The 24554-nt window shown below is 44.5% G+C and overlaps 1 protein-coding gene across 1 annotated transcript in view; it reads left to right on the top strand.

The window, feature by feature from the left end:
- FAT2 (FAT atypical cadherin 2) overlaps window positions 1-24554 on the top strand; it is a 60860-nt gene that overhangs the window by 19696 nt on the left and 16610 nt on the right. The window contains exons 9-17 of the mRNA XM_065936078.1: window positions 712-4770; window positions 6311-6507; window positions 9534-9687; window positions 12192-12425; window positions 14897-15280; window positions 17628-17842; window positions 18818-18955; window positions 19701-19844; window positions 21912-22109. Coding sequence (XP_065792150.1) covers window positions 712-4770; window positions 6311-6507; window positions 9534-9687; window positions 12192-12425; window positions 14897-15280; window positions 17628-17842; window positions 18818-18955; window positions 19701-19844; window positions 21912-22109 — 5723 coding nt within the window. The remainder of the gene's footprint in view (window positions 1-711; window positions 4771-6310; window positions 6508-9533; window positions 9688-12191; window positions 12426-14896; window positions 15281-17627; window positions 17843-18817; window positions 18956-19700; window positions 19845-21911; window positions 22110-24554) is intronic.

The following is a 24554-nucleotide window of genomic DNA, read 5'->3' as shown; positions in this document are numbered from 1 at the left end:
CCATTAAATAATGGTATAAACTGTATACTATACTGTTGTACAGGTAGTGGCTGAATATTTTTTTAAAAGAAACCTATGAAGGTGGTGTGAGAATGCCTAACCGTTAGGAAATCCAGGTGTGGTGGAAAAGGCATTTGACCAAGAGCCACAAGAGCTGGGTGTGCTACCCAGTCCCTCCCAACCCTGACAAAGGATCTTCCCACAGTAGACTATACGCGGAATAGACAAGGCAGTTTTCCCAGTCTGTTTCAGTTTAGACAGTTTATGATTCCATATTAACAATTTTCAACTATTGAGTGTGTAACCAAAGCTATTCAAAGTTATATAAAGAATGGTTTAAAATTCTATATAATGTAACTGAAGCTTTTCCTATAAAAGTCACCACTGAAATACAGAGAGGAGTATGATTTTCCTACAAAGTTTAAATCTCCTTTCTTTCCTCCAAAACCCTACTATGGCTTTGGTTTGTAGCTTTAAGTTATGGCCCCAAAACCTTCCATTTATGGAGCACCTACTAGGTGCACCAATTAAGAGATTTCATAAAGTACAGACCTACCCTACATCTTGTAGCATAACTAAATCCATGGTGGCACAGGATGTGGGTTTTGCCCTGCCCAGCTTTTGTGTGATTGTCTTATAGGGATCTAGAAAGTCTAGTTGGTACCTCTTGAGGATGTGGTAAACTTCAATTTCTCTTGTCTTTTGTTTTAGGGAACAGCGAAGGTTTCTTCAACATCAACGCCCTGCTAGGCATCATCACTCTAGCACAGAAACTTGATCAGGCAAATCATGCCCGGTATACTCTAACAGTGAAGGCAGAAGATCAAGGCTCCCCACAAGGGCAAGACCTGGCTACAGTGATCATTCACGTCTACCCCTCTGATAGCAGTGCCCCCGTCTTTTCAAACTCTGAGTACTTTGTAGAGATCCCTGAATCAATCCCTGTGGGTTCCCCAATCCTCCTTATCTCAGCTACAAGCTTCTCAGAAGTTACCTATGAGTTAAGAGAGGGAAACAAGAATGGCGTATTCTCCATGAACTCATATTCTGGACTCATTTCCACTCAGAAGAAACTGGATCATGAGAAAATTTCATCTTACCAGCTGAAAATCCGAGGCAGCAATATGGCGGGTGCATTTACTGATGTCATGGTTCTTGTTTACATCATTGACGAAAATGACAATGCTCCCGTGTTCTCAAAATTGACTTTTGTGGGCCAAATTAGTGAAGCAGCTCCACTGAATAGCATGATTATGGATGAAAACAACAACCCCCTCGTGATCCAAGCCTCTGACAGCGACAAAGAAGCAAATTCCTTGTTGGTCTATAAAATTTTGGAGCCAGAGACTCTGAAGTTTTTAAAAATCGATCCCAGCATGGGAACTCTAACCACCATATTAGAGATGGATTATGAAAGCATGCCCTCTTTCCGATTCAGTATCTATGTTCATGACCAAGGAAGCCCCATCTTATTTGCACCCAGGGCTGCCCAGGTCATAATCAATGTCAGAAATGTTAATGACTGTCCTCCCAGGTTCTTGGACCAGATATATGAAGTAGCAATAATGAAGCCAATCCACCGGGGTATGGAGCTCCTTAAGGTTCAGGCCAGTGACGATGACTCAGAAGTCAATTATAGCATCAAAACTGGCAATGCTGACGAAGCTATTGCCATGCATCCCGTTACTGGTCGCATATCTGTGTTGGATCCTGCTCTCCTGGGAGTCTCTCGGGAGCTTATTGTCAGAGCTTCTGATGGCCTGTATCAAGATACTGCACTAGTAAAACTTTCTTGGACACAAGCTCCTAACACAACCTTGCAGTTTGACCAGGATGTCTATAGGGCAACAGTGAAGGAGAATTTACTGGACAGAAAGGCACTGGTGATTCTTGGTGCTCAAGGCAATCATTTGAATGACACCTTGTTCTACTTCCTTTTGAATGGCACAGATATGTTTCATATGATCAAATCAGCAGGTGTGTTGCAGACGAGAGGTGTGGGGTTTGACAGAGAACAGCAGGACACTCATGAGGTGGCAGTGGAACTGAGGGACAATCGGACACCTCAGAGGGTGGCTCAGGCTCTGGTCCGAGTCTCTGTTGAGGATGTCAATGACAATAGACCTGAATTTAAACATCTGCCCTACCACACAATCATCCAAGATGGCACAGAACCAGGAGATGTCCTCTTTCAGGTATCTGCCACTGACCAGGACTTGGGGGTGAACGGTGCTGTCACCTATGCATTTGCAGAAGATTACACATATTTTCGAATTGACCCCTATCTTGGGGACATATCATTAAGGAAACCCTTTGATTATCAGGCTCTGAATAAGTATCGCCTCAAAGTCATTGCTCAAGATGGAGGAACTCCATCCCTCCAGGCTGAGGAAGAGGTACTTGTCATTGTGAGAAATAAATCCAACCCACTGTTTCAGACACCTTACTACAAAGTCAGAGTGCCTGAAAATATCACACTCTATACCCCTATTCTGCACACCCAGGCCCGGAGTCCAGAGGGACTCCGACTCATCTACAATATTGTAGAAGAAGAACCCTTGATGCTGTTCACCACTGACTTTAAGACTGGTGTCCTAACCGTGACAGGCCCTTTGGACTATGAGTCTAAGACCAAACACGTGTTCACAGTCAGAGCCACAGACACTGCTCTGGGATCATTTTCTGAAGCCACTGTGGAAGTCCTGGTGGAGGACGTGAATGATAATCCTCCCACTTTCTCTCAGTTGGTCTACACCACTTCAATCTCAGAAGGTTTGCCTGCTCAGACTCCTGTGATCCAACTGTTGGCTTCTGACCAGGATTCAGGGAAGAACCGTGATGTCTCTTACCAGATCATAGAGGATGGCTCAGATGTTTCCAAATTCTTCCAGATCAATGGGAGCACAGGGGAAATGTCCACAGTTCAAGAGTTGGACTATGAAGCCCAACAACATTTTCATGTGAAAGTCAGGGCCATGGATAGAGGAGATCCCCCACTCACTGGTGAAACCCTTGTGGTTGTCAATGTGTCTGACATCAATGACAATCCCCCAGAGTTCAGGCAACCTCAGTACGAAGCCAATGTCAGTGAGCTGGCAACCTGCGGACACCTGGTTCTCAAAGTTCAAGCTCTTGACCCTGACAGCAGGGACACCTCCCGCCTGGAGTACCTGATTCTTTCCGGCAATCAGGACAGGCACTTCTCCATTAACAGCTCATCGGGAATAATTTCTATGTACAACCTTTGCAAAAAGCACTTGGACTCTTCTTACAATTTGAGGGTAGGTGCTTCTGATGGGGTCTTCCGAGCAACTGTACCTGTGTATATCAACACTACAAATGCCAACAAGTACAGCCCAGAGTTCCAGCAGCATATTTATGAGGCAGAATTGGCCGAGAATGCAAAGGTAGGGACCAAGGTAATTGAGTTGTTAGCCATAGACAAAGACAGTGGTCCCTATGGCACTGTAGATTACACCATCATCAATAAACTAGCAAGCGAGAAGTTCTCCATAAACCCAAGTGGCCAGATCACCACACTGCAGAAACTAGACCGGGAAAATTCCACAGAAAGGGTCATTGCTATTAAGGTCATGGCTCAGGATGGGGGAGGACGTGTGGCCTTCTGCACTGTGAAGATCATCCTCACAGATGAAAATGACAACCCTCCACAGTTCAAGGCATCTGAGTACACTGTATCCATTCAGTCCAATGTCAGTAAGGATTCCCCGGTCATCCAGGTGCTGGCCTATGATGCAGATGAAGGCCGGAATGCAGATGTCACCTACTCAGTGGACTCAGTGGAGGACTTGGAAGAAGAGGTCATTGAAGTCAACCCAATTACTGGTGTTGTCAAGGTGAAAGAGAGCCTGGTGGGACTGGAAAATCGGGCCTTTGACTTAAAAATTAAAGCTCAGGATGGGGGCCCTCCTCATTGGAACTCTCTCATGCTGTTACGACTTCAGGTGGTTCCTAATGAAGTATCCTTGCCCCAATTTTCTGAACCTCTATATACCTTTTCTGCATCAGAAGATCTTCCAGAGGGGTCTGAAATTGGTTCTGTTAAAGCAGTGGCAGCTCAAGATCCAGTCATCTATAGTCTGGTGCAGGGCACCACGCCAGAGAGCAACAAGGATGGCATCTTCTCCTTGGACCAAAACACAGGGGTTCTAAAGGTGAGGAAGGCCATGGATTATGAGTCCACCAAATGGTACCAGATTGACTTGATGGCTCATTGCCCCCATAATGACACTTACTTGGGTTCCTTGGTCTCTGTCAACATCCAAGTGAAGGATGTCAATGACAATAGGCCTATATTTGAGGCTGATCCATATAAGGCTGTTCTCACTGAGAATATGCCAGTGGGGACCTCGGTCATTCAAGTGACTGCCAATGATCAGGACACTGGGGATGATGGCCAGGTGAGCTACAGGCTGCCGGTGGACCCTGGTAGCAATATCCATGAACTCTTTGCCATTGACAGTGAAACTGGCTGGATCACCACACTCCAGGAACTTGACTGTGAGACCAACCAGATCTACCACTTTTATGTAGTGGCCTATGACCACGGCCAGACCATCCAGCTATCTTCTCAGGTCCTGGTTGAAGTCTCCATTACAGATGAAAATGACAATGCCCCCCGATTTGCTTCAGAAGACTATAGAGGATCTGTGGTTGAGAATAGTGAGCCTGGTGAGCCTGTGGCCACTCTTAAAACCTTGGATGCTGATATCTCTGAGCAGAATAGACAGGTCACCTGCTATATCACAGGTAAGGATACCTCTCTTAGAGTGGGATGCGTTGAAAAAAATTCCAGTAAGATGTTTCTTAAGACATGGGTTTAAGTCCTTGCTCTGCCACTTAACAGTGTGATTTTGAGCAAATCACTTAATTTTCCAGGACCTCAACTGCTCCAGTTATAGACTTGGCATGGCTGTTTTAATTCGTCTCAAGGGATGCTGACAGGATCTAACTTGAAAAAGCTTTGATAGCTCCCTATAAATTAGAAAGTGCTTTGTAAAGAGGATTTCTTATTACCTTAGCTGAAGTAGATAAAATAGAAGAGAGATACTGTAACTGTTCTCTGTTAGCTTCTGGAAGATGGAGAGGGGATCAACAGTTGTGCGGTCTATAGAAACTCTGTGAGGTGACTATCCTTGCAGAGTAGTACTCTGCCAAGGGCAAGTTGTGGACAGTAGAAAATGCTTCCTAGTCAATCATAGGACCTGAGTGCTAAGTGGCTTGGATATGATTCCCACCCAATCCTCTTCTTTCACACACACATGGGAAAACCAAAGCCCAGATAGGAGGAGAAACTCAACCAAGGTCATATTCCAAGCTTGCATCAGGACTGGGATTAAAACCAGACCCTACAAACTGCTTTCCCCAGTAGATAACTACTGCAAACCTAAACGACTCCAGTCTCTGTCCAGGTTGAAACCAGCCAACTGGTGGCCAAGGAGAGTTTCCTTACTTCTCAGTGTCCCTGTCCCTGTGTCCCAGGTGCCTTGTCATCCCATTCCCATAGTCGTGGTTTCTTCTGCTCTCAAAGCTGTCTGGTGGAGAGTTAGCAAGCATGACATTCCAACCAACAGTTACAGACTCCTGGAGACAGAGCCTGGATCAAAGTTGTTTGAAACATGGAGTCTTAGTGAAATAGAATCTTATCATCTTATAACATCAGACTCTTAAAAACACAAAAATCTCAAAATCTCTGAATAATAACATAATAAGTGTCACTGTATCATCAACTCTGGGAATAGCTGAATCTTGGAGCTCTGGAATCTTAGAATCTCAAAAATCCATCTTCCCTCTCAATGATGGAGGTCAAGAAAAGATGACTCAGAAGCAAACCTAATGACCCATCTGAACCTCCAGTTAGCCTGTGTACTCAGGTGTAAAATAAAACCTCAGAGAGTTTAATGTTATTGATCACTTTCCAGCCCTCCACTGTTGAACAGATACTGGATACTAGAAGGTTCTTATCTAGAATTGTTATCTGCTTCCCTTTAATTTCCTCCAAAGTCTTCCAATGCACACAAAACAAGAAATGTGCCCCTTAGCTACATATTTTGGAGTAGTGTTTCTTGCAGTGATAATTCCATTTAACAGGAGACCTTTGAAGTTGAAAGAGGTTTCATAACACCAAATAACTACCTCATTGAAGAACTGTGGGTCCCTAGTTAAAGGAGGAAATTTTTGCCTTTCCCTGCAATCCTAAAAAAAAGTGTCAGGTGGGCAGTCACCTACAGTACAAAGCCTGGTTTGTTCCTATGGCTTGGCTTCAGGAAACTCTGTCCCGTATTTCTAGAGGGAGACCCCCTGGGCCAGTTTGGTATCAACCAAGTTGGAGATGAGTGGAGAATTTTCTCGAGGAAGACCCTGGATCGTGAGCACACAGCCAAGTACTTGCTCCGAATCACAGCTTCCGATGGCAAGTTCCAGGTTTCAGTCCCTGTGGAGATCTTTGTCTTGGACATCAATGATAACAGCCCACAGTGCTCACAGGTGAGAGCCAGGTGAGGGTAGGGGAGGAGTGGAGATAAGGAAGCTGGAGCAAAGGGTAAGAGGAAGGAGAAGGACTCAGAGTACCATCTCTGAGGCAGGCCATCGCTGACCAAACCTTCCCTTGCTTCTCCCTGGCTGGCCTCAGACTAGTGCCTGGGGCAGGGACCGTTCCATGTAATTCCTTGCCCTTCCCAAAAGGATGTCACCAAGCTCTTTAGGCTTCATGGTCCATAGCTCTCCTTGCCCCCCACCCCCTACTCCCTACAAAGATCCTTTTTTCTGCAAAACATATCCAGAAGTAAGTAACTTCATTCTCCAAACAGACTGCTATGCTCAATGGAAAAGTCACTCTATCACTCAACTTGTTAGCATGGCTCATTGTTATCAAATATATCCAAAGAGACCTGCCCCCAGAGACGCCCTGCACCACTCACCATGTCTTTATGTGCATATCCCTACATCTGCATGCATTATACAGACCAACGGAAACCCTCCTCCAGGATACGTGTATACACAAACATACAGACAGGGTAGCTACATTTTTGATAAGGGAGACTTTCCTAAGGACCTCATGTGTGTGCACACACACACATATATCAGGAGAAAAACTGCATTCTTAGAGGACATAAATCAACAACCATTGCCAGGTAGCTTTGCTTTTAAATATATTTTTTAAAACACAAGAAATAATTTTTAATTTGGGGGAGTTGCATTACTTCAAGCTTTGCAAATAAAGTTAAACTATTAATATTAAATGTTTATGACATCAAGTTAGCATAATTCAAGTGTATAAAAAATCCAGTTCTTCAGTATATATACATATAAGTGCACACTTATATGTAGGTACTCACACACATACACATAGTTGAAAGATTATCTATAACTCTATAAATATGCAAATACATATAAACATACACACAAAGATACACATAAGCATGCATGCATGAAGCATGCATGAAGTCGCTCTGTCGTGTCCAACTCTTTGCAATGCCATGGACTGTAGCCTACCAGGCTCCTCTGTCCATGGAATTTTCCAGGCAAGAGAATTGGAGTGGGTTGCCATTTCCTTCTCCAGGGGGTCTTCCCAACCCAGGGATCAAACTCAGGTCTCCCACATTGCAGGCAGATTCTTTGCCAAGTGAGCCACCAAATAACATTCATCCATAACACAACCATTCATACAGGTAAATGTACATCTATAACTCACACAAATATACTTACATAAGCATGTGCATATATGTATACTTCAATTCTTCATACTTTATTTGTATACATATATATGAACACATACCTTGGGATACACAAAAATCATATATCCTGTCACCTTTCCTTCCTTTGTTTTCTATGCTCCAATCTCATAGAAGCATAGCAGAAAAAGAGAACCTGGATTATCAAGTGGGGTGAATGGAAAATGTCTCTGCAGGATCCAAGATAACCACCTTTTTTTTTTTTTGTAAATTAAGTCATTTTTTAAGTAAAATTACACCTACACATTTTAAATGAGCAAAATAGATCTATAAACCTTTCTTTGAAACAGTAAGACCCACTCTATCTTCTGTATCACCCTTCCCCAGAGACCACCAGGCTCAAGGTTTTTAGCCTATTTACTTTGTATTTGTCTCCAAATCACATGTTCCTTAATAGTGTTTCAGTTTTAGGTATTTTCTTTTCAATTTCCATCATAGAAGGGCTTTCTTTCACCTCCCTCTCCTCTGCACACACTACCATCTCTCCATCTGCCCAATATTCTTTCAATTTGGTTGCATCAGTATTCATTGTTTGGTATTATAACTGTAAGTGCTACTCACAGCTTTATCACGTTGTGTACTGTGATGACTTTATGTATAAAATGTATTTTTGTGCATTTCAAATTTGTCTTTTCTGTGCAGGGCTGTGGGGACATTGATTTTGTATATTTTATTGCTAACCTGTAACCAAACCCTTCTCCCAGCTGTGTAACCTTCTCTCGGTAATCAAGCACATTGCTGCTGCTGCTGCTGCTAAGTTGCTTCAGTCGTGTCCAACTCTGTGCGATCCCATAGACGGCAGCCCACCAGGCTCCCCCATCCCTGAGATTCTCCAGGCAAGAACACTGGAGTGGGTTGCCATTTCCTTCTCCACCAAGATGACCACCTTTCGGATGGTCTCAGAAGGGCAACCTTTTGGGGAGAACTGTGGCCATACATTCTTTCTCTTTTGTCTCAGCATCCTTCTAATCAGCCTGTATCCTCCTCATGCTGGGGGAGTCTGGGGCCAAGCTCACCTTAGCCTTCTCAGAGATGATCAAAGAGCATAACGAGAGCCAGGGGAAAGAGTCTGGGGGACCATCTCCACACAGCCTGCCAGGCACAAAACCTCCATCCAGAGCATATATGGGGGTCCTTGCTAACCCACACTTGGTAATGGGGGGACAAGTTTGCTTGGAAACTGTGTCCAGCGCCAGCAGCTGGAGAAACATTGGGTTCTCAGGGAGCTCCAGCCTCTCCCCTGTGCCACACACTTCGAAATGTGGCCCTTATGGAGTAAGAGATAGTGGCAGGCCCTGGTGGCTCAGACGGTCAAAAATCTGTCTGCAATGCGGTAGACCCGGGTTCAATCCCTGGGTTGGGAAGATCCACTGGAGAAGATCCCCTGGAGATCCTCCAGTACTCTTGCCTGGAGAATCCCATGGACAGAGGAGCCTGGTGGGCTATAGTCCATGGGGTTGCAAAGAGTCAGACACGACTGAGCGACTTTCACTTTCACTTCTAGCCCTGAGTGTGAGCTTTCAGACAGTGGAAATTCTCTCTCATTCTCTGCTTTTCAGACTAGGTCTCCCGTCATCTTACTCCTTTTCATCTCCATTTTCCCTGCATGTTCCACCTTATTCTATCCTCCTCCCTCCCTCTCTCCACTTCTCTCCCCTCTCCCACTTCCATCTCTGCTCTCTAATCTCTCTCTCTGCTTCTGTCTTGTCCTGTTACTCTGTCTCTCTGGATCGTAGCATATCTCCCACAATCTCCCTCTTCTTCCTCTTTCATCTTCAGCTTCTCTACACTGGCAAAGTCAGTGAAGATGTACCTCCAGGACACTTCATTTTGAAAGTTTCTGCAACAGACTTGGACTCCGACACCAATGCTCAGATCACATATTCTCTGCATGGCCCTGGGGCGGATGAATTTAAGCTGGATCCTCACACAGGTAGGTTTCCTGAGTTGCAGGATCAAGCCAAGAACTGATACACTGTGCCCAGTACCCAGGGTCCTTAGAGAAGAAACAAGAATTCACTTATCCATCCATCCATCCACTCAGCAAACATATATCGGCACTATGTGCCAAGCATTCACTAAATGCTGGGGACAAAAATTGGTAAGACAAGATCGAGGTCTTCACAGTCAGTGGTTTGACATATGCTGAGTTAAGAAAAATTCAGGATGTTAGGTGAGGTTTGACAGCAGAGCTTAAGTTTGGAAGTGGGGTTAAGTAAAATTTGTTTGAGGAAATAGCCAGGGGTAAGGCGGTGGTAAGGTTGGACATTCAAGGCAGAAAGAGATTTCATACAGGGACTTTGTTTTGGGAAAGAAAATGCACAGGTAAGGACCTAGAAGGCAGAAACTGGTGCACAGAAGGGCAGGAGAGAGAGAGGGCAAAGGATGAGGCCCCCTGGGGCACAGGGACCAAGTCCTTACCTACAGAGCCATTAAAGTAAAGGAAGTAAAGTAAAGGAAGTAAAGTTGCTCAGTCGTGTCCGACTCTTTGTGACCCCATGGACTGTAGCCTACCAGGCTCCTCAGTCCATGGAGTTTTCCAGGCAAGAGTACTGGAGTGGGTTGCCATTTCCTTCTCCAGGGGATCTTCCCAACTCACAGGTCGAACCTGGGTCTCCCACATTCCAGGCAGACGCTTTACCATCTGAGCCACCAGGGAAGCCGCATTAAAGGGTTTAAGTAGGTAAAAAGTCATGATCAAAGACATGATCTCAAGGTTGTATGCTGCAGATTGAGATAAAACCCCAGGACACTGTTTTTTTTTGTTGTTGTTTGTTTGTTTGTTTTTAGTTCTACCAGTTTATTGCTACCAACCCATCTCCCTCCACCCTCGTGCACACATGCTCGGTCATGTAACCCCATGGACTGCAGCCCGCCAGGCTCCTCTGTCCATGGACTTTTCCAGGCAAGAATATTGGAGTGGGTTGCCATTTCCTTCTCCCAGGGCACTGTTGTAAGGATCCCAATAAAGTATATAGAAATCTAAGCCCAAGTCTGGCACATAATAATAATTAAGTAGATATGGTTTCCATTGTCATTATCAGTTAGGGGACAAAGCAGAGAGTGGGAAACAGAGTCCAGCAGAGTAGACTGGAATACTTGGGAGAGGTTTGGATGTGAGCATCTGGTGGAGAAGGCAGGGTAGAGACTGGTTCCTTCAGAGAATGGGAAGTACTTGTCCTGCTGGGGTTATGGCGGGTGTGGGGACATGCAACGTAGAGGGCTCAAGTCACAGAGAGCCAGCTGCTGACACTTGGAACCAGTAGTTCAAAGGATACTATGGAGGTTGCTGAGCAGGGAGGTGGCAGGTGAGAGTGAGTATTTCAAGAAGCTGCACTGCCCTGTCTGATTCCAGCACAGGCATGCTGAGTCACCCAAGTAGGTGACCTAACCTCTCTCTACTGCTCTCTGTCCAGATGAAGGATGATTAGCAGGGTCTTAAAAAAAATTCAATTTTTATTGAATTGGTTTATCTGAGTAAGGAAATAATACGTGTTCTTTATTCCAAACGGGGTTCCCTTGTGGCTCAGTTGGTAAAGAATCTGCCTGCAATGTGGGAGACCTGGGTTCGATCCCTAGGTTGGGAAGATCCCTTGAAGAAGGGAAAGGCTACCCACTCCAGTATTCTGGCCTGGAGAATTCCATGGACTGTGTAGTCCATGGGGTCGCAGAGAGTCAGACACGACTGAGCAACTTTGACTTACTCATTTTTCAAAAATGCAAACCATGTAGGTGTGTATTAGGCAGACATTGGAAAATCTACATGATAACCAGCCTCTTAATGAAAGATAAGTACTCTTGGCATATAGTCTATCAGACTGGTTGTATATCTCTACGTAGCATACTATTTTGTGACTTCCTTTTTCTTAGAGCAATATCTTGGAGCTATCAACAAGACAGTACATAAAGTTCTGCCATAATCACTTTTCCCATTGCAGAATATTTTACTGTATGGCTAAATGAAAACGTATTTAACCAGTACCTTTTTGAAAGACACAGGATATTTTCAGTATGTTGCTATTTTTAAAGAATGCTGCAGATAATATCTCTACATGTATATTTTCTCCTTGGGTTGATTATTCTATGGGATACAGTCCTAGAAATGAAACTGCAGGCCAAAGCATAAACACATTTTATGTGGTGTTAGAAACTAACTGGCATTTTAAAATGTTGTGCCTCTTTGTAGCTTGTTGGTGTGGATTTTAAATTGGGGATGTGGTGGTGGAATGTGACTAGGAAAGCAAGCAGGTGTGGAAAGATACAGACTGAGCCTCTTCCCTAACTATCTGTACACAGGACCCCTTTTCTCTGGGACAGCACACAGAGCCAGCAGGGGTGGGGGCTGGTGCTGAGGTTATCTCATATAGACATCAGGAATGTACATGCTAGGATCATGGCCTCCAGAGAAAGCTCACTTTCTGTCCTTTCTCCTGCCAGGGGAGCTGACCACACTCTCAGCCTTAGACCGAGAGAAGAAGGATGCATATAGCCTTGTTGCCAAGGCGACAGATGGAGGCGGCCAATCGTGCCAGGCAGATGTGACCCTCCATGTGGAGGATGTAAATGACAACGCCCCCCGGTTCTTCCCCAGCCACTCTGCTGTGGCAGTCTTCGACAACACCACGGTGAAGACCCCTGTGGCGGTAGTGTTGGCCCGGGACCCTGACCAAGGTGAGAAAGAAGGACTAGAGGCCATTTGTTTACAGGGTCACCCTAGGCGAGGGTTTGGCTCTCTCTCTGTTGTTCTCGAACTGCAAGGACTGTCACTCCTGAGCCTACAGACAGTTACAAGTAGAAAATGTTCATAAACTGCATACCTAGGTGCTAGGGGACCAAAGATTTTGGCTGTTTCAAGACTGATATGGGGCATTTCAGCCTCATTGCTTCTCCCTGCCTCTTAGACCTGGAGCACTTTCAATCCTATCATTTAAGCTCCAGGATATGATTGAATACAATACACTAATCAGAATTATTCAACTCTGATTAATTGGCCACAAGAAAGAAACCTAGGGCACAAACTCCATTTAATCTACTAAATTCTTGGGTCAATTTTCCAGGCAATGAAGTGGAATAGTTTACATTTTACTTTTACATTTTAATATTTTATATTTTAATTTTAATGACATGGTTTTCATTAGGATTCTTTACCTTTTACTATTTACAAGGCAAATTGGATTCATTCAGGAGTATTCATTTCATATTGTACCATTTAAAGATTCTGACATGAAGTTTTTCACTGTGGCGCTCTCTATGTCTATATATATGTGTGTATAGATACATGTTTATACCTATATATGTACATATACAATTATAAAATTTAATTCAAGAAAATTGGACAATTTTGCTATAGGTAAAAAATACCCTCAGGATCAAAGTAGCCAGAGGAACATAGAATATGACAATGATGAAGATGATGGTAGTGATAAGACAGATCAAAATCCCTGCTTCATGTGACACCAACAGAGAAAATTTATGACTTCTTAGAGGAAGGGAGTTTTAGCTTGGCATTGAGGGAGGTGAGAGATTTCGGAGGAATGCAGGTGTTCCAGGGAGGGCAAATAGTTAGTGCAAAGGCATCTAACATCTAAGGCCCTGCAAATGTTCAACTAGCCAGGGCTTGCACACCTCCAGGGACAGGAAGCTCCCAACTTCCCAGGCAGCCCCTTCCTTCCTCAGATAATTAGCAAGTGTTAGCATTTTGGAGCAGATACCTGTCAATCATGGTCCTGCCATTGGCAGCCACACAGGTGTCCTAGACCTTCCAAGACTGGGATGTGTCAGCTCCAGCCTCAAGGTTCCCTTTCTGGATCAAAGAGTCGTAGCTTCTTCACTCTTGTGTTTCCAACCCTACCTCCCTTCTAGGATTCATCCTCTGGCCTTGTACCAGTTAACAATTAACCCTTCAAAACTGCTATTATTCTAACCCAAATATTCCACCTAAATATTTCAAATGTATCCTGACCAGTACTTCTCTCTCGAGAAAAAAATACACATATGGAAGAATGTGCATGGTATGTACATTTAGTTCATAAATTCAACAAAAGAGTTGTGTGTCCCCATGTGAGTGTGAGATTCAGTCTCTATAGGCTCAGGGCCTGTGCTCCTCCCACTGGGTGAGGCTCTCATGGCTGAGTACTAAATGTTGGCCTTCTTCAGACCCAATGGGCCCTGCCTGAGCCAACTGCTTCATCTAATCCACAACCAAAGGAAATAACGGCCTCTGAGACAAAGTCGGTAAAACACTATGTGCTTTGATTTACTGAGAACTTTCTATGGGTGTATATTTTGTTTTCTGTTTTTTATTTTCTTTTTATTTTGACATAATTATAGACACACAGGAAGTTGCAAAAATAGTACTGAGAGGCCCATGCATCCTTCACCCAGCTTCCCCCAAAGGCAACAATCTGTAGTATGACATTAAAACCAGGAAACTGGCCATGGGACATTACTGATAGAAATTTTTAAAAAGAAAGTGAAGTTGCTAGTTGTGTCCAACTCTCTGCAACTCCATGTAGCCTGCCAGGCTCCTCCACCTATGGGATTTTCCAGGCAAGAATACTGGAGTAGGTTGCCATTGACTTCTCCAAGGGATCTTCCTGACCTAGGGGTCAAACCTGGGTCTCCCACACTGCAGGCAGATTCTTTACCATCTGAACCACCAGGGACATTACTGATAATTAGACTCCAACCTTATTCAAATTACACAGTTTCCATATGCACTTATTTGAATATGTACATGTGTGCATTTCTATTCAATATTATCCCATGTATAGACTCATGCAACCACCACCACAATCAAGAATTGTTCTATAACAACCAAAGAACTCGCTATGGGTGGTTTCAAGCTTGTAAAATTTTCATTTTATGAGCTGATATTGGACCCTACCCTCTACATAAACAGCTTCAGATATCCTTAAGGGTTTGCAGAATAACCCTCCCCTTCACAAGAACCTTCTATGAGGTCTTGAACCCCACCCTCGTCAAGAACCCCCACATGAGAGGGTCTCACTGCCAACAGTCTAAGCATTTTAGCCTTTGTAGGGACGCTGCCTTCCAGACCCTCCTCTGTCTGAAAACTTTGCGGCAAGCAGGGCCCGGGGAGGTCCCCCTGTGTGAATAATGCACCCTGTCTCCCTCCCCAGGCACCAATGCCCAGGTGGTCTATTCTCTCACGGACTCTGCTGAAGGCCACTTTTCCATCGAGGCCACCACGGGCGTGATCCGGCTGGAGAAGCCGCTGCGGGTCAGGCCACAGGCAGCGCTGGAGCTCACCGTCCGTGCCTCTGACCTGGGCACCCCGATACCGCTGTCCACGCTGGGCACCGTCACAGTCTCTGTGGTGGGCCTGGAGGACTACCTGCCTGTGTTTCTGAACACCGAGCACAGCGTGCAGGTGCCAGAGGATGCCCAGCGTGGCACAGAGGTGCTGCGGCTGGCCACCCTCACTCGCCCTGGTGCCGAGAAGACCGGTTACCGCGTGGTCAGTGGGAATGAGCAGGGCCGGTTCCGCCTGGATGCCCGCACAGGTGAGACAGCGCCGGCAGGCAGCCCCACCCCTACCCTAAACACACACACACGCACACTGACTCACAGTCTTGGGGAACACTGGATTCTTCACAAACCACAGCCCCTCCCTGGCATCCTTCAGCCCCTTTTTCACTCTGGATCCCTCTAGATACCAAGTCCCTTCTTGCACCCTGGGCCCAGCTCACATGGAAACACCTCTCCTTCCATTATGTCCCCACCAAGGACTCTGTGTTGAGGATCCCCTCCTCCCACTTTGCAGCTTCACAGTCCCAGCTCACATCCAGCCCCAGAATGCTGAGGCCACCCTCCATCCTTGGCTGCCAAGGCATAAAGCACCTGCTAGAATTTGGGGCTTGAGCAGCCCAAGGCAAGGCTGCCTGCTTCCCTGCTAAAACCATCCACAAACATCGTGGCTCCCTTGAATTTTCCCTTAGTCTCATAAAGATAGACATCTAGGAAAACTGCTCTCTTCTATCCTCCTATCCATGAAAGAATCTAAGTCAGACTCACAGAATCCCATGGAAGGGCCTCAGAAGCTGCTCAGGTCAGACCAGGCCCCACGTGGATCCCTCCCCACAGTACCTCTGCAATGGTGTGCTCTACCTCCTAAAGCAGCAGCCTTACTGTTGAGCAGTAATTTTTTTCAGTTTTTATTATGGAGACTTTAAACATATTTTTTAAAATAGAGGAAACAGTGTATGGACCCCATGTTCCCATCACCCAGCTTCAGTAATTATCAGCATTCGTCTTGTCTAGTTTCATCCTTAACCCTCACATCCACCCATTGCTGAGTTATTTTAAAGCAAATCCCAGGGACTTCCCTGGTGGTCCAGTGGCTAATGCTTTGCACTCCCAATGCAGGGGGCTGGGGTTCAATCCCTGGTCAGGGAACAAGACCCCACATGCTTCAACTAAGAGCCTACACATCTCAACAAAGACTGAAGATCCCACATACCACAACTAAGACCCAATGCAGCCAAATAAATAAGTAACAGGATTAAGATTCAGTTAGAAAAAAAAAAAAGCAAATCCCAGACATGATATCATGTGGTTTGTAAGACTTTAGTGTGTATCTCTAAATGATAAGAATTTCTTGTATAGGCACAGCCATATCATTATCATACCCAAAAGATAATAATTCCTTAATATAATTTCCAGACAATTTTTCAGACTATATATCAAATGACTTTTTGAAGTTGGTTTGTCTGTCAACAGCCTCAAAAGTCCACATATTGCATTTCATTGATAGGAACTATATAATGTCCCTTTGAATCTCTAACATTTTCCTTTCCCTCTTTATTTCCTGCTGCCATTTATTTCATGAAAAATGTGGGTCATGTGTGAGGCAAGATTTTCTAATATTTTGGATTGGCTAATTGTACCTTTATGATGTCATGTAATATATCCCCCTAGCCCCTAAGCTTATTATAAATGACATTTGGATCAAAGACCTTGATCATGTTCAAGCTCAATATTTTGCCAACAGTGCTTTATAGATGATGCTGGGCTCTCCTCTGCACCACATTAGGAGGGATATAATGGTTTATTGGTTCTTTTTCCTGAGGTTAAGATTGATGGTGTGCTCAGAGGCTGTCAGTATGATCTATCTATTACAGAGTTCCTCATTAGCTATTCTTTCAACAGAGGTTTTAACAGCCTTGAATTATTATTTCCTAGGTATATTATTTCTTTAGGGGCTGCAAAATGGTGACTTTTTCTAGCCCTGTCATTCTTCATTCATTTACTAACTGGAATCATTTTATAAAGAAGAGTTTTCTACCATTAACTATTCAGTTATCAAGGAACGGCAGGATAAATCCTTATTCTTTTATTTTCCAGTTTTCGCAATAATAACTCTCTGCCCTAACAATTTGTTGAACAATGCTGGGTAGTATAAAACTCTATAATGTAAGTTCTGTCATTTACTAGGTGATTGAGCTTGGGCAGGTCACTTAGCTTTTGGGTGCATCAGTTGACTTACCTAGAAAAAGGAAATCACACCTTGTTCTTGTTCTAAGGGTTATTATAGATCCATATGACACAGAGTTAATATTATAGATTTAAACAAAATCTCAATGAACTAGTACATAAATAAATGAGGGAAAAGCTGCTGCTGAGATGGTAATAAGGAAAATGAGAGGAGATGGAGGAGGAGAAGGGAGATTATGGGGGAGGGAAAATAAACAGAGAGATGATGGAGGAGATGACAGAGAAGATGAGGCAGGAGATCAATCTCTCCCAACACAGCTGAGCTGCCTCTCCTGGCATTTGGCTCAAGACCCCCTCAGTACTGTGCCTTTGTGGTCCCAACTGCCTCAATGCTCCCCTCACCTCTTGTTTCTTCAGGGATCCTATACGTCAACAAGAGCCTGGACTTTGAGACCAGCCCCAAGTACTTCCTGTCCATCGAGTGCAGTCGGAAGGGCTCTTCCTCCCTCAGTGACATGACCACTATCGTAGTCAATATCACCGATATCAATGAACATCGGCCCAGATTCCCCCAGCATCTGTACAGCACAAGGGTCTTAGAGAATGCCATCGTGGGGGATGTTGTGCTGACAGTAAGAATCTGTGATTTTGCCCTGTGTGGGTGGGGGTGGGGTGGGGATGGACTCTGGGGGTGGGTTCTTATCTCCCCCTCCTTTAGTCAATCTATGAGCATAATTGTTTTATCAATTAATACACTATAGACTTGACTGGTGTGTAGCCACTCAACCAAGCTCTCTCATGACAAAATGTCTCAAAGCCATGTCTGATAAGATCTAGATCAGGTAATGAAATAATGGGAATGAAGAGGCCCCAGAGGACACAGGGGGCACAGAGGGTCAGTCTGGGAAGGGAGGAATGGGGGGCCATCAAACAACACCTCTTTGCATTTAAATATGTAATTGCTCCCCATTTCATGCAGTAAAAGTGAACTCTGCATGCCAGTATTCAAGGTTTTCATCTCCTTTAACGTGCACCCTACACTCCAACCACACAGAAGGAGATGCCTTTCCCCAAACATCCTTTGTACTTTCATATCCCTGGGCTCATATTGTTTCCTCTGCCTGGAATGCTGACTCCACTCCCAGAAGCCTTCCTTATCCTACAAGGCTTTGCAAATCCTTGTCTAACCTCTCCAGGTGAAATTTATAGCCGTAAAACTGATCATTCTTTGCTCCAAATTAGACTTGACCATAAAATTAGACATTAAGCTTCCTGAGGGCTTACTCATTTTGGCATATTCCTCAACTCCTAGCACAGGACCTTAGTACCCCGTCAGTTATGAATGAATGAGTAAATGAAAGAATGAATGAATGGATAGATAAATGAATAGATAGATAAATGAATGAACCATGACGTGCTGACATCCTTACCAGGATGTAAATGAAGATATTCCCTTGGAAAGGATGACTGTGGTCTAGGGACTGCCAGCTCAAGGACAATCTGTGGGGCAGGAACATATTTGTGCCCCCTACACTCCTAGGGGTCAAGATTTCCTCTCTGGTCTCTCCTGCCCCTCCATTCACAACCATCACCTGCCTCCACTGCAGGTGTCAGCAACTGATGAAGATGGACCTGTAAATAGTGCCATCACTTACAGCCTCATAGGAGGGAACCAGCTTGGGCACTTTGCCATCCATCCCAAGAAAGGAGAGCTACAGGTGGCCAAGGCCCTGGACTGGGAACAGGTGAGTCACATGGGACGGACCCATTCTGAGACCATCAGAGCAGAATATAGACCTGCTGAAGGTCCAGAGGGTGAACTGTGGTCAACACCCCAGCCTGATGCTTCTCCAGACCTGCCCGCTGTGTCCCCCATTCCTTTTCTCTGTGGAGACTCTGGGGCAGGTAAAGCCAGAGGCAGGAGAGGGGCAGAGTGACTTTTAACTCAGGCCAACTTCTCACTATCAACCAAGGATTATTAGATCATTATAACAAGTTATAATTTACTGAGCACCTGCTCTTTGCCAGGGACTTTGCTATGTAATGTACATACATTATGCCATTTGGTCCTTAAAGTAATCCTAGGATGTGGGTCCTGATATCACCCTCACACAAGTTTAGTCACTCTGCCAAGGTCTCACATCTTGTAAGATAACTGAGCACCTGCTCTGTGCCAGGGACTTAGCTATGTGATGTAAATACATTATGCCATTTGGTCCTTAAAATAATCCTAGGATGTGGTTCCTGATATCACTCGCATACGAGTTCAGTCACTCTGCCAAGGTCTCATAGCTAGTAAATAGTTAAACTGGAAGTCAAATTTACTTCTGCCTGACACCAGAACCTGAGCCCTAAAATGCTATGGGAGAGCAATGGGGGCAGGCATAAGGGAGTGTCTCCATCTTATTTTTCCAAAAACATTAGTCATGAATCAGGGGGTGCAGAACTGAGGGCCCTGTTGCTAATTCTCCCCTGGGCCTCTTGCTGTAGATTTCTAGCTATTCCCTGAAGCTCCGAGCCACAGACAGTGGGCAGCCCCCACTCTATGAGGACACAGACGTTGCTATCCAAGTGGTTGATGTCAATGACAACCCACCAAGATTCTTCCAGCTCAACTACAGCACCTCTGTCCAGGTATGCTCAACTTCCAAAATCATCCTAAATCCATCATCTTCCCCCCATTTCCCTCCTAGTGGAGGGTGCTCACCACTGGTACCAGTCCATCCAAACAGTGACTGTGACCTTGCACTGATATCCCAAATGGCAACACAGCCTGCTGAAGGGGATTATGGATTATACAATTAAAAATTATCAAGCATTCTGCTAGGTTCCTCTGCATCCATTATCTCATAGGGGGCTCACACAGCCATATGGAAGTAGATAGTACTCATTTTACAGATTTTTTAAATGGAGGTACAGAAACATGCCATAGTCAAAATGTGGCAAATTTGGGATTTGAACTCAAAGGTTTTCCAGATCCCAGGTTCTTTCCACTATACTTATGGTTTATAAACAGGATTTGGAGAAGGCCTTGGGATTCTGTGGGGAATTGTGATCACATAAAGAGAGGTAAGGAAGTGGGTAGGAGCACAGAATTCTGAGTCCCATATCCATCAACAAGGGTCACCTGTTTTGGAAATTATGAGTATGAGTTAGGATGCTTTGGCTGCTAATATCAGATCATTTGACTAAAAGTTCATTAAACAATAAGGCCTTATTAATCCTATAGCAAAAGTTCTGATAGTGAGAAAACCTATTCCAGAATTGGTTATTTCAGCAGAGAAAAAAATGATATCACAATTTTGGATTACTTTCTTCAAAATTCACTCACCTTCTTCCTTATGGTTATAAAATAGCTTCTGCAGCTCCAGCATCACATCCTTGCCTAACCTTCTTCAAAGGTGAACAGGAGGAGACTTCTTTTGCCGAATCTGTTTCTATCAAAAGAAGAAGCCTCACCTGTCAGACTCCTCCAACTGGATTACATGATCACCCTTAAATAAAAGAACTGGCACAGGAAATTAGATTATTACAACTGACTTAAACCAATCATAGTCTGTCTATTCTTAGGAGGAGCATATCTTTGCTGAGGGTATTGCTTTACCTGAATTAAAGTAGGGTTTTATAAGAAAGGGCAGACTACCTGTTGAATATGAAACTATGACTTTCTGCTCATAAGATTGTGTTTTGAGATAAAGTTTTTGTTGCTAAAAAGACAGTTAACAATCATTGTAAATATTATAGCATGCTGAATTCCTGTGTTACAGGACAAAGACTGGAACAGGGACTTCCCTGGTGGTCCAGTGGCTAAGACTCTGTGCTTATAATGCAGGGAGCCCAGGTTTGAGCCCTGGTCTAGGAACTAGATCCTCATGCTGCAACTAAAGATCCTGTGTGCTGCAATGAAGACTGAAGATCCCACATGCCCCCAAGACCTGGTGCAGCCAAATTATGGCGACCTCATGGACTTTAGCCTACCAGGCTCCTCTGTTCATGGGATTTTCCAGGCAAGAGTACTGGAATGGGTTGCCATTTCTTTCTCTAGGGGATCTTCCTGACCCAGGGATCGAACCCTGGCCTCCAGCATTGCAAACAGATGCTTTACCATCTGAGCCACCAAATAAATATTAAAAAGGGGAATAAATAAATATTAAAAAGGGGAAAAAATAAATATTAAAAAGGGAAGCCCAAATAAATATTAAAAAAAGAAAAAACCTGGAACAATACCCAGGGGATCCATTCTTCTCAGCTGAATTACTAATTGTCTTTGAATTTTTCTCATTGGATGTGTGTTCCATTGGTCATCTAATCATGAAACCATGTCTAGGTTTTCAACTGATCCTATGAATCACAAAATTCCCACGTGGATCTCAGGCACAAATTTATATACATGAATTATCAGTTATGTGACTTGGACAAGTCACCTCTCTGTAGGATAAAGAGACTCTAAAGACCCTTCCAGCCCCAATGGCCTTTGTTTCTAAAACCTGGGATTGCCCTCAGGAAGCTCTGGTCTAGACTAACAAAGTCAACCGCTAATTCACTGACAGGCAGAATGAATGAATGACAGTTCAAGATGTAGGCATGACCTGGGAGTAGCCAGAGTGCCGAGGACTCATCCTAGAGAAGGGAATCCAGAAAGATGTGACAGCAAGGACTGGGACTCACTTTGCTCTTTGATTTTGTCACTCTTGTTCTCAGGAAAATGCTCCCATTGGCAGCAAAGTCTTGCAACTGATCCTGAGTGACCCAGACTCCCCAGAGAATGGTCCCCCCTTCTCATTCCGAATCACCAAGGGGAATGATGGCTTTGCCTTCCGAGTGACCGCAGATGGATGGTTGGTGACTACTGCAGGCCTGAGCAAGAGAGTCCAGGAATGGTATCAGCTTCAGATCGAGGTGAGAGCTGTGGGGGCAACTGGTGGTGACCATGGGGACAAAACAATGTGCTGGCAGTGCTAATAGATAGCTAGCAGGAAGTTGTTGTATAGCGCAGGGAGCTCAGCTTGGTGCTCTGTGATGATGTAGACTGGTAGGATGGGGGGTGGTGTGGGATGGGAGGTTTAAGAGAGAACCATATACCCCTGGCCAATTCATATTGATATATGGCAGAAACAAACACACTAATGTAAAGCAATTTCCTCCAATTAAAAATTAATAAACTCAAATTAAAATAAACAGGGAAGGGGTATGTGTATATAGATAGCCATTTATATATGTTGATCTATATACACATATATACATATACATATGCCTGGTTCACTTCACTATACAGCAGAAACTAACACAACATTGTAAAGCAATTATACTCCAATAAAAAATAATAAATAAATAAAAGCACCATCAGTGCTTGTCTTATTAGGAAAAAAAAAATGTACATATGTGCCAGGCACTGGACTAAGTGCTTCACGTGCATCATTGCACTAAATCTCCACACCATGCTTTAGGGTGAGTGCAGTTATCACCCCCACTTTCCTGATGTGGTAACTGAGGCACACAGAGATCAAGTGACTGGCTTAAAGTGATACTATTAATAAGTGGTAGAGCCGGGTTGCTCCAAACTCCACCACTCTGACTCCAAGCTCTTCATCCCTGCCCTGCTCTCAGAACAGAAATTCCCTCACTCTGGATCTAATTCCTCAAGTCTGGCCAGAATAGCTCTTTGAACCTCAAGTCTTGTTAAAGACCTACCTCTGAGCATTGGTGCTCAGTTTATCCAGCATCACAGCAAGCCAAAATGCTGAGATGACGAAGTCTGCGGTGAAGACAGGGTTTATTAGCAAGGCAGCCAGGCAAGGTGATAGGATAACAAGTCTCAGAACCACCTCCTGGAAGGCAAGGGGCTCTGGGTGTTTATGGATAAAGAACAAAGGGCCAGGCCTGGGGAGTGAGGTGGGCACGGGGAAAGGTGATTAGAAAAAGGTGCAGTAATCATTGTTCTGCCACAGGTGTTCCTAAGCTACAGGCATCTGCACGTCCAGAAATAGAAGCACTTTGCACTACCTGAGGCTGGAGTTTTCTGCCCTCTGACATCAAGGTCACCAAGCAGAACTTGGGCAAGCCCTGTTGAAGGGCTGGTGGTCCAATCCAGTCTGAACCAGTTCTATTCCCACTAGACACAGTTGACTCCCCAAGTATTGGAAAATAACTCAGACAACTATCTTATTGTTTAGGTTATATGCAGATGCAAGTCTTAAAGTGACCTTGACTAGTGAAGGCAGATGAAGTAGATTTGACTAATGATTATTCATGGTTTCAGTGCTGGGGATCAATAAGAGAACATATAAACATGTGCAGGGGATTACAGTGATATTATCATGGGCTTTAGGAAAACTGCCCAAGAGAAAGTGGCCAAGATGCTGATGAAACATGCTGATGCTCATTGCATCCCCGCAAATCTCTTTTTTAAATCTTAAGTCTAGTGGATACTACTATCCTGTGAACTTCTCTGGGCTCAGAATGTTGTAGCCATCCATTCAGACAGACAGCCAGTCAGGCATTCATTCATTCAGCATCCATTGAGTACCTATCATATGCTGGGTCCCATGCTAGCAATGGAAAGAAGAGGGTGATCCCTGTCCCCATGGGCTTTTGATTCTAATTATGGAAATAAACAACAAACATATGAAAGAAAGGGATGGGAAGCTCAAAAGGCACTGCAGAGACATATTCAGAGGGTGGTTGCCCTTGAGTTGAGGCCTGAGGAGTTGGCCACATGAAAAGAGGGCTGGAGAGTGTCCCAGGGAAGAAGAACTAGACAAGACCAATCCCACTTTGGGAAAGAGCTTGCAGTGACCTGAGACAAGGTCATTTGGTCATCACATGGTAAGCAATGGTGGGAATGAAGCTGCAGGGATGGACTGGATGGCTCATGGGGGCTTCATAGCTTGGACGACCATGTTATTTGAGGTCCAAACTGTGATGCTCCTGAGAGTGAGAGAGGCAGTAAAAACAGTTAATTGGCTATAACTGTTGATTTTCACAACAAATGAAAATCAAGACTGTCCTGGGCTAACCAGGAAATACGGTCACCCATGATAAGCCTTGGTAATATTTGTAGATTCTAATCAAGGTGCAGTGAGAAGTGACGGAAGGGTTTCTAACAGGGAAGTGACCTTTCTTGTGTCTCAGGAAGTTCATTTTTTAAGTTCCAGAGAGAGTCAGTTGAAGGGGGCAAGAGTGGTTGAAGGAAACCAATGAGAAGTCATCTAAGCTGGAGGCAGGTGGTGCTGAGACCTTGAGGTGATGATGAAGATGAACAAGTGGACAGATTTGCAACAGGTTTTGCTTGGAAATTAGTGGGAGTTGGTGGTGGATTGGTTATGGGGAGAGAAAGAAAAGAGA

Source organism: Muntiacus reevesi, chromosome 1 (genome assembly GCF_963930625.1).
Source record: "Muntiacus reevesi chromosome 1, mMunRee1.1, whole genome shotgun sequence".
In the NCBI taxonomy this organism is placed as follows: Eukaryota; Metazoa; Chordata; class Mammalia; order Artiodactyla; family Cervidae; genus Muntiacus; species Muntiacus reevesi.
This window is presented reverse-complemented; position numbering and strand designations above follow the sequence as displayed.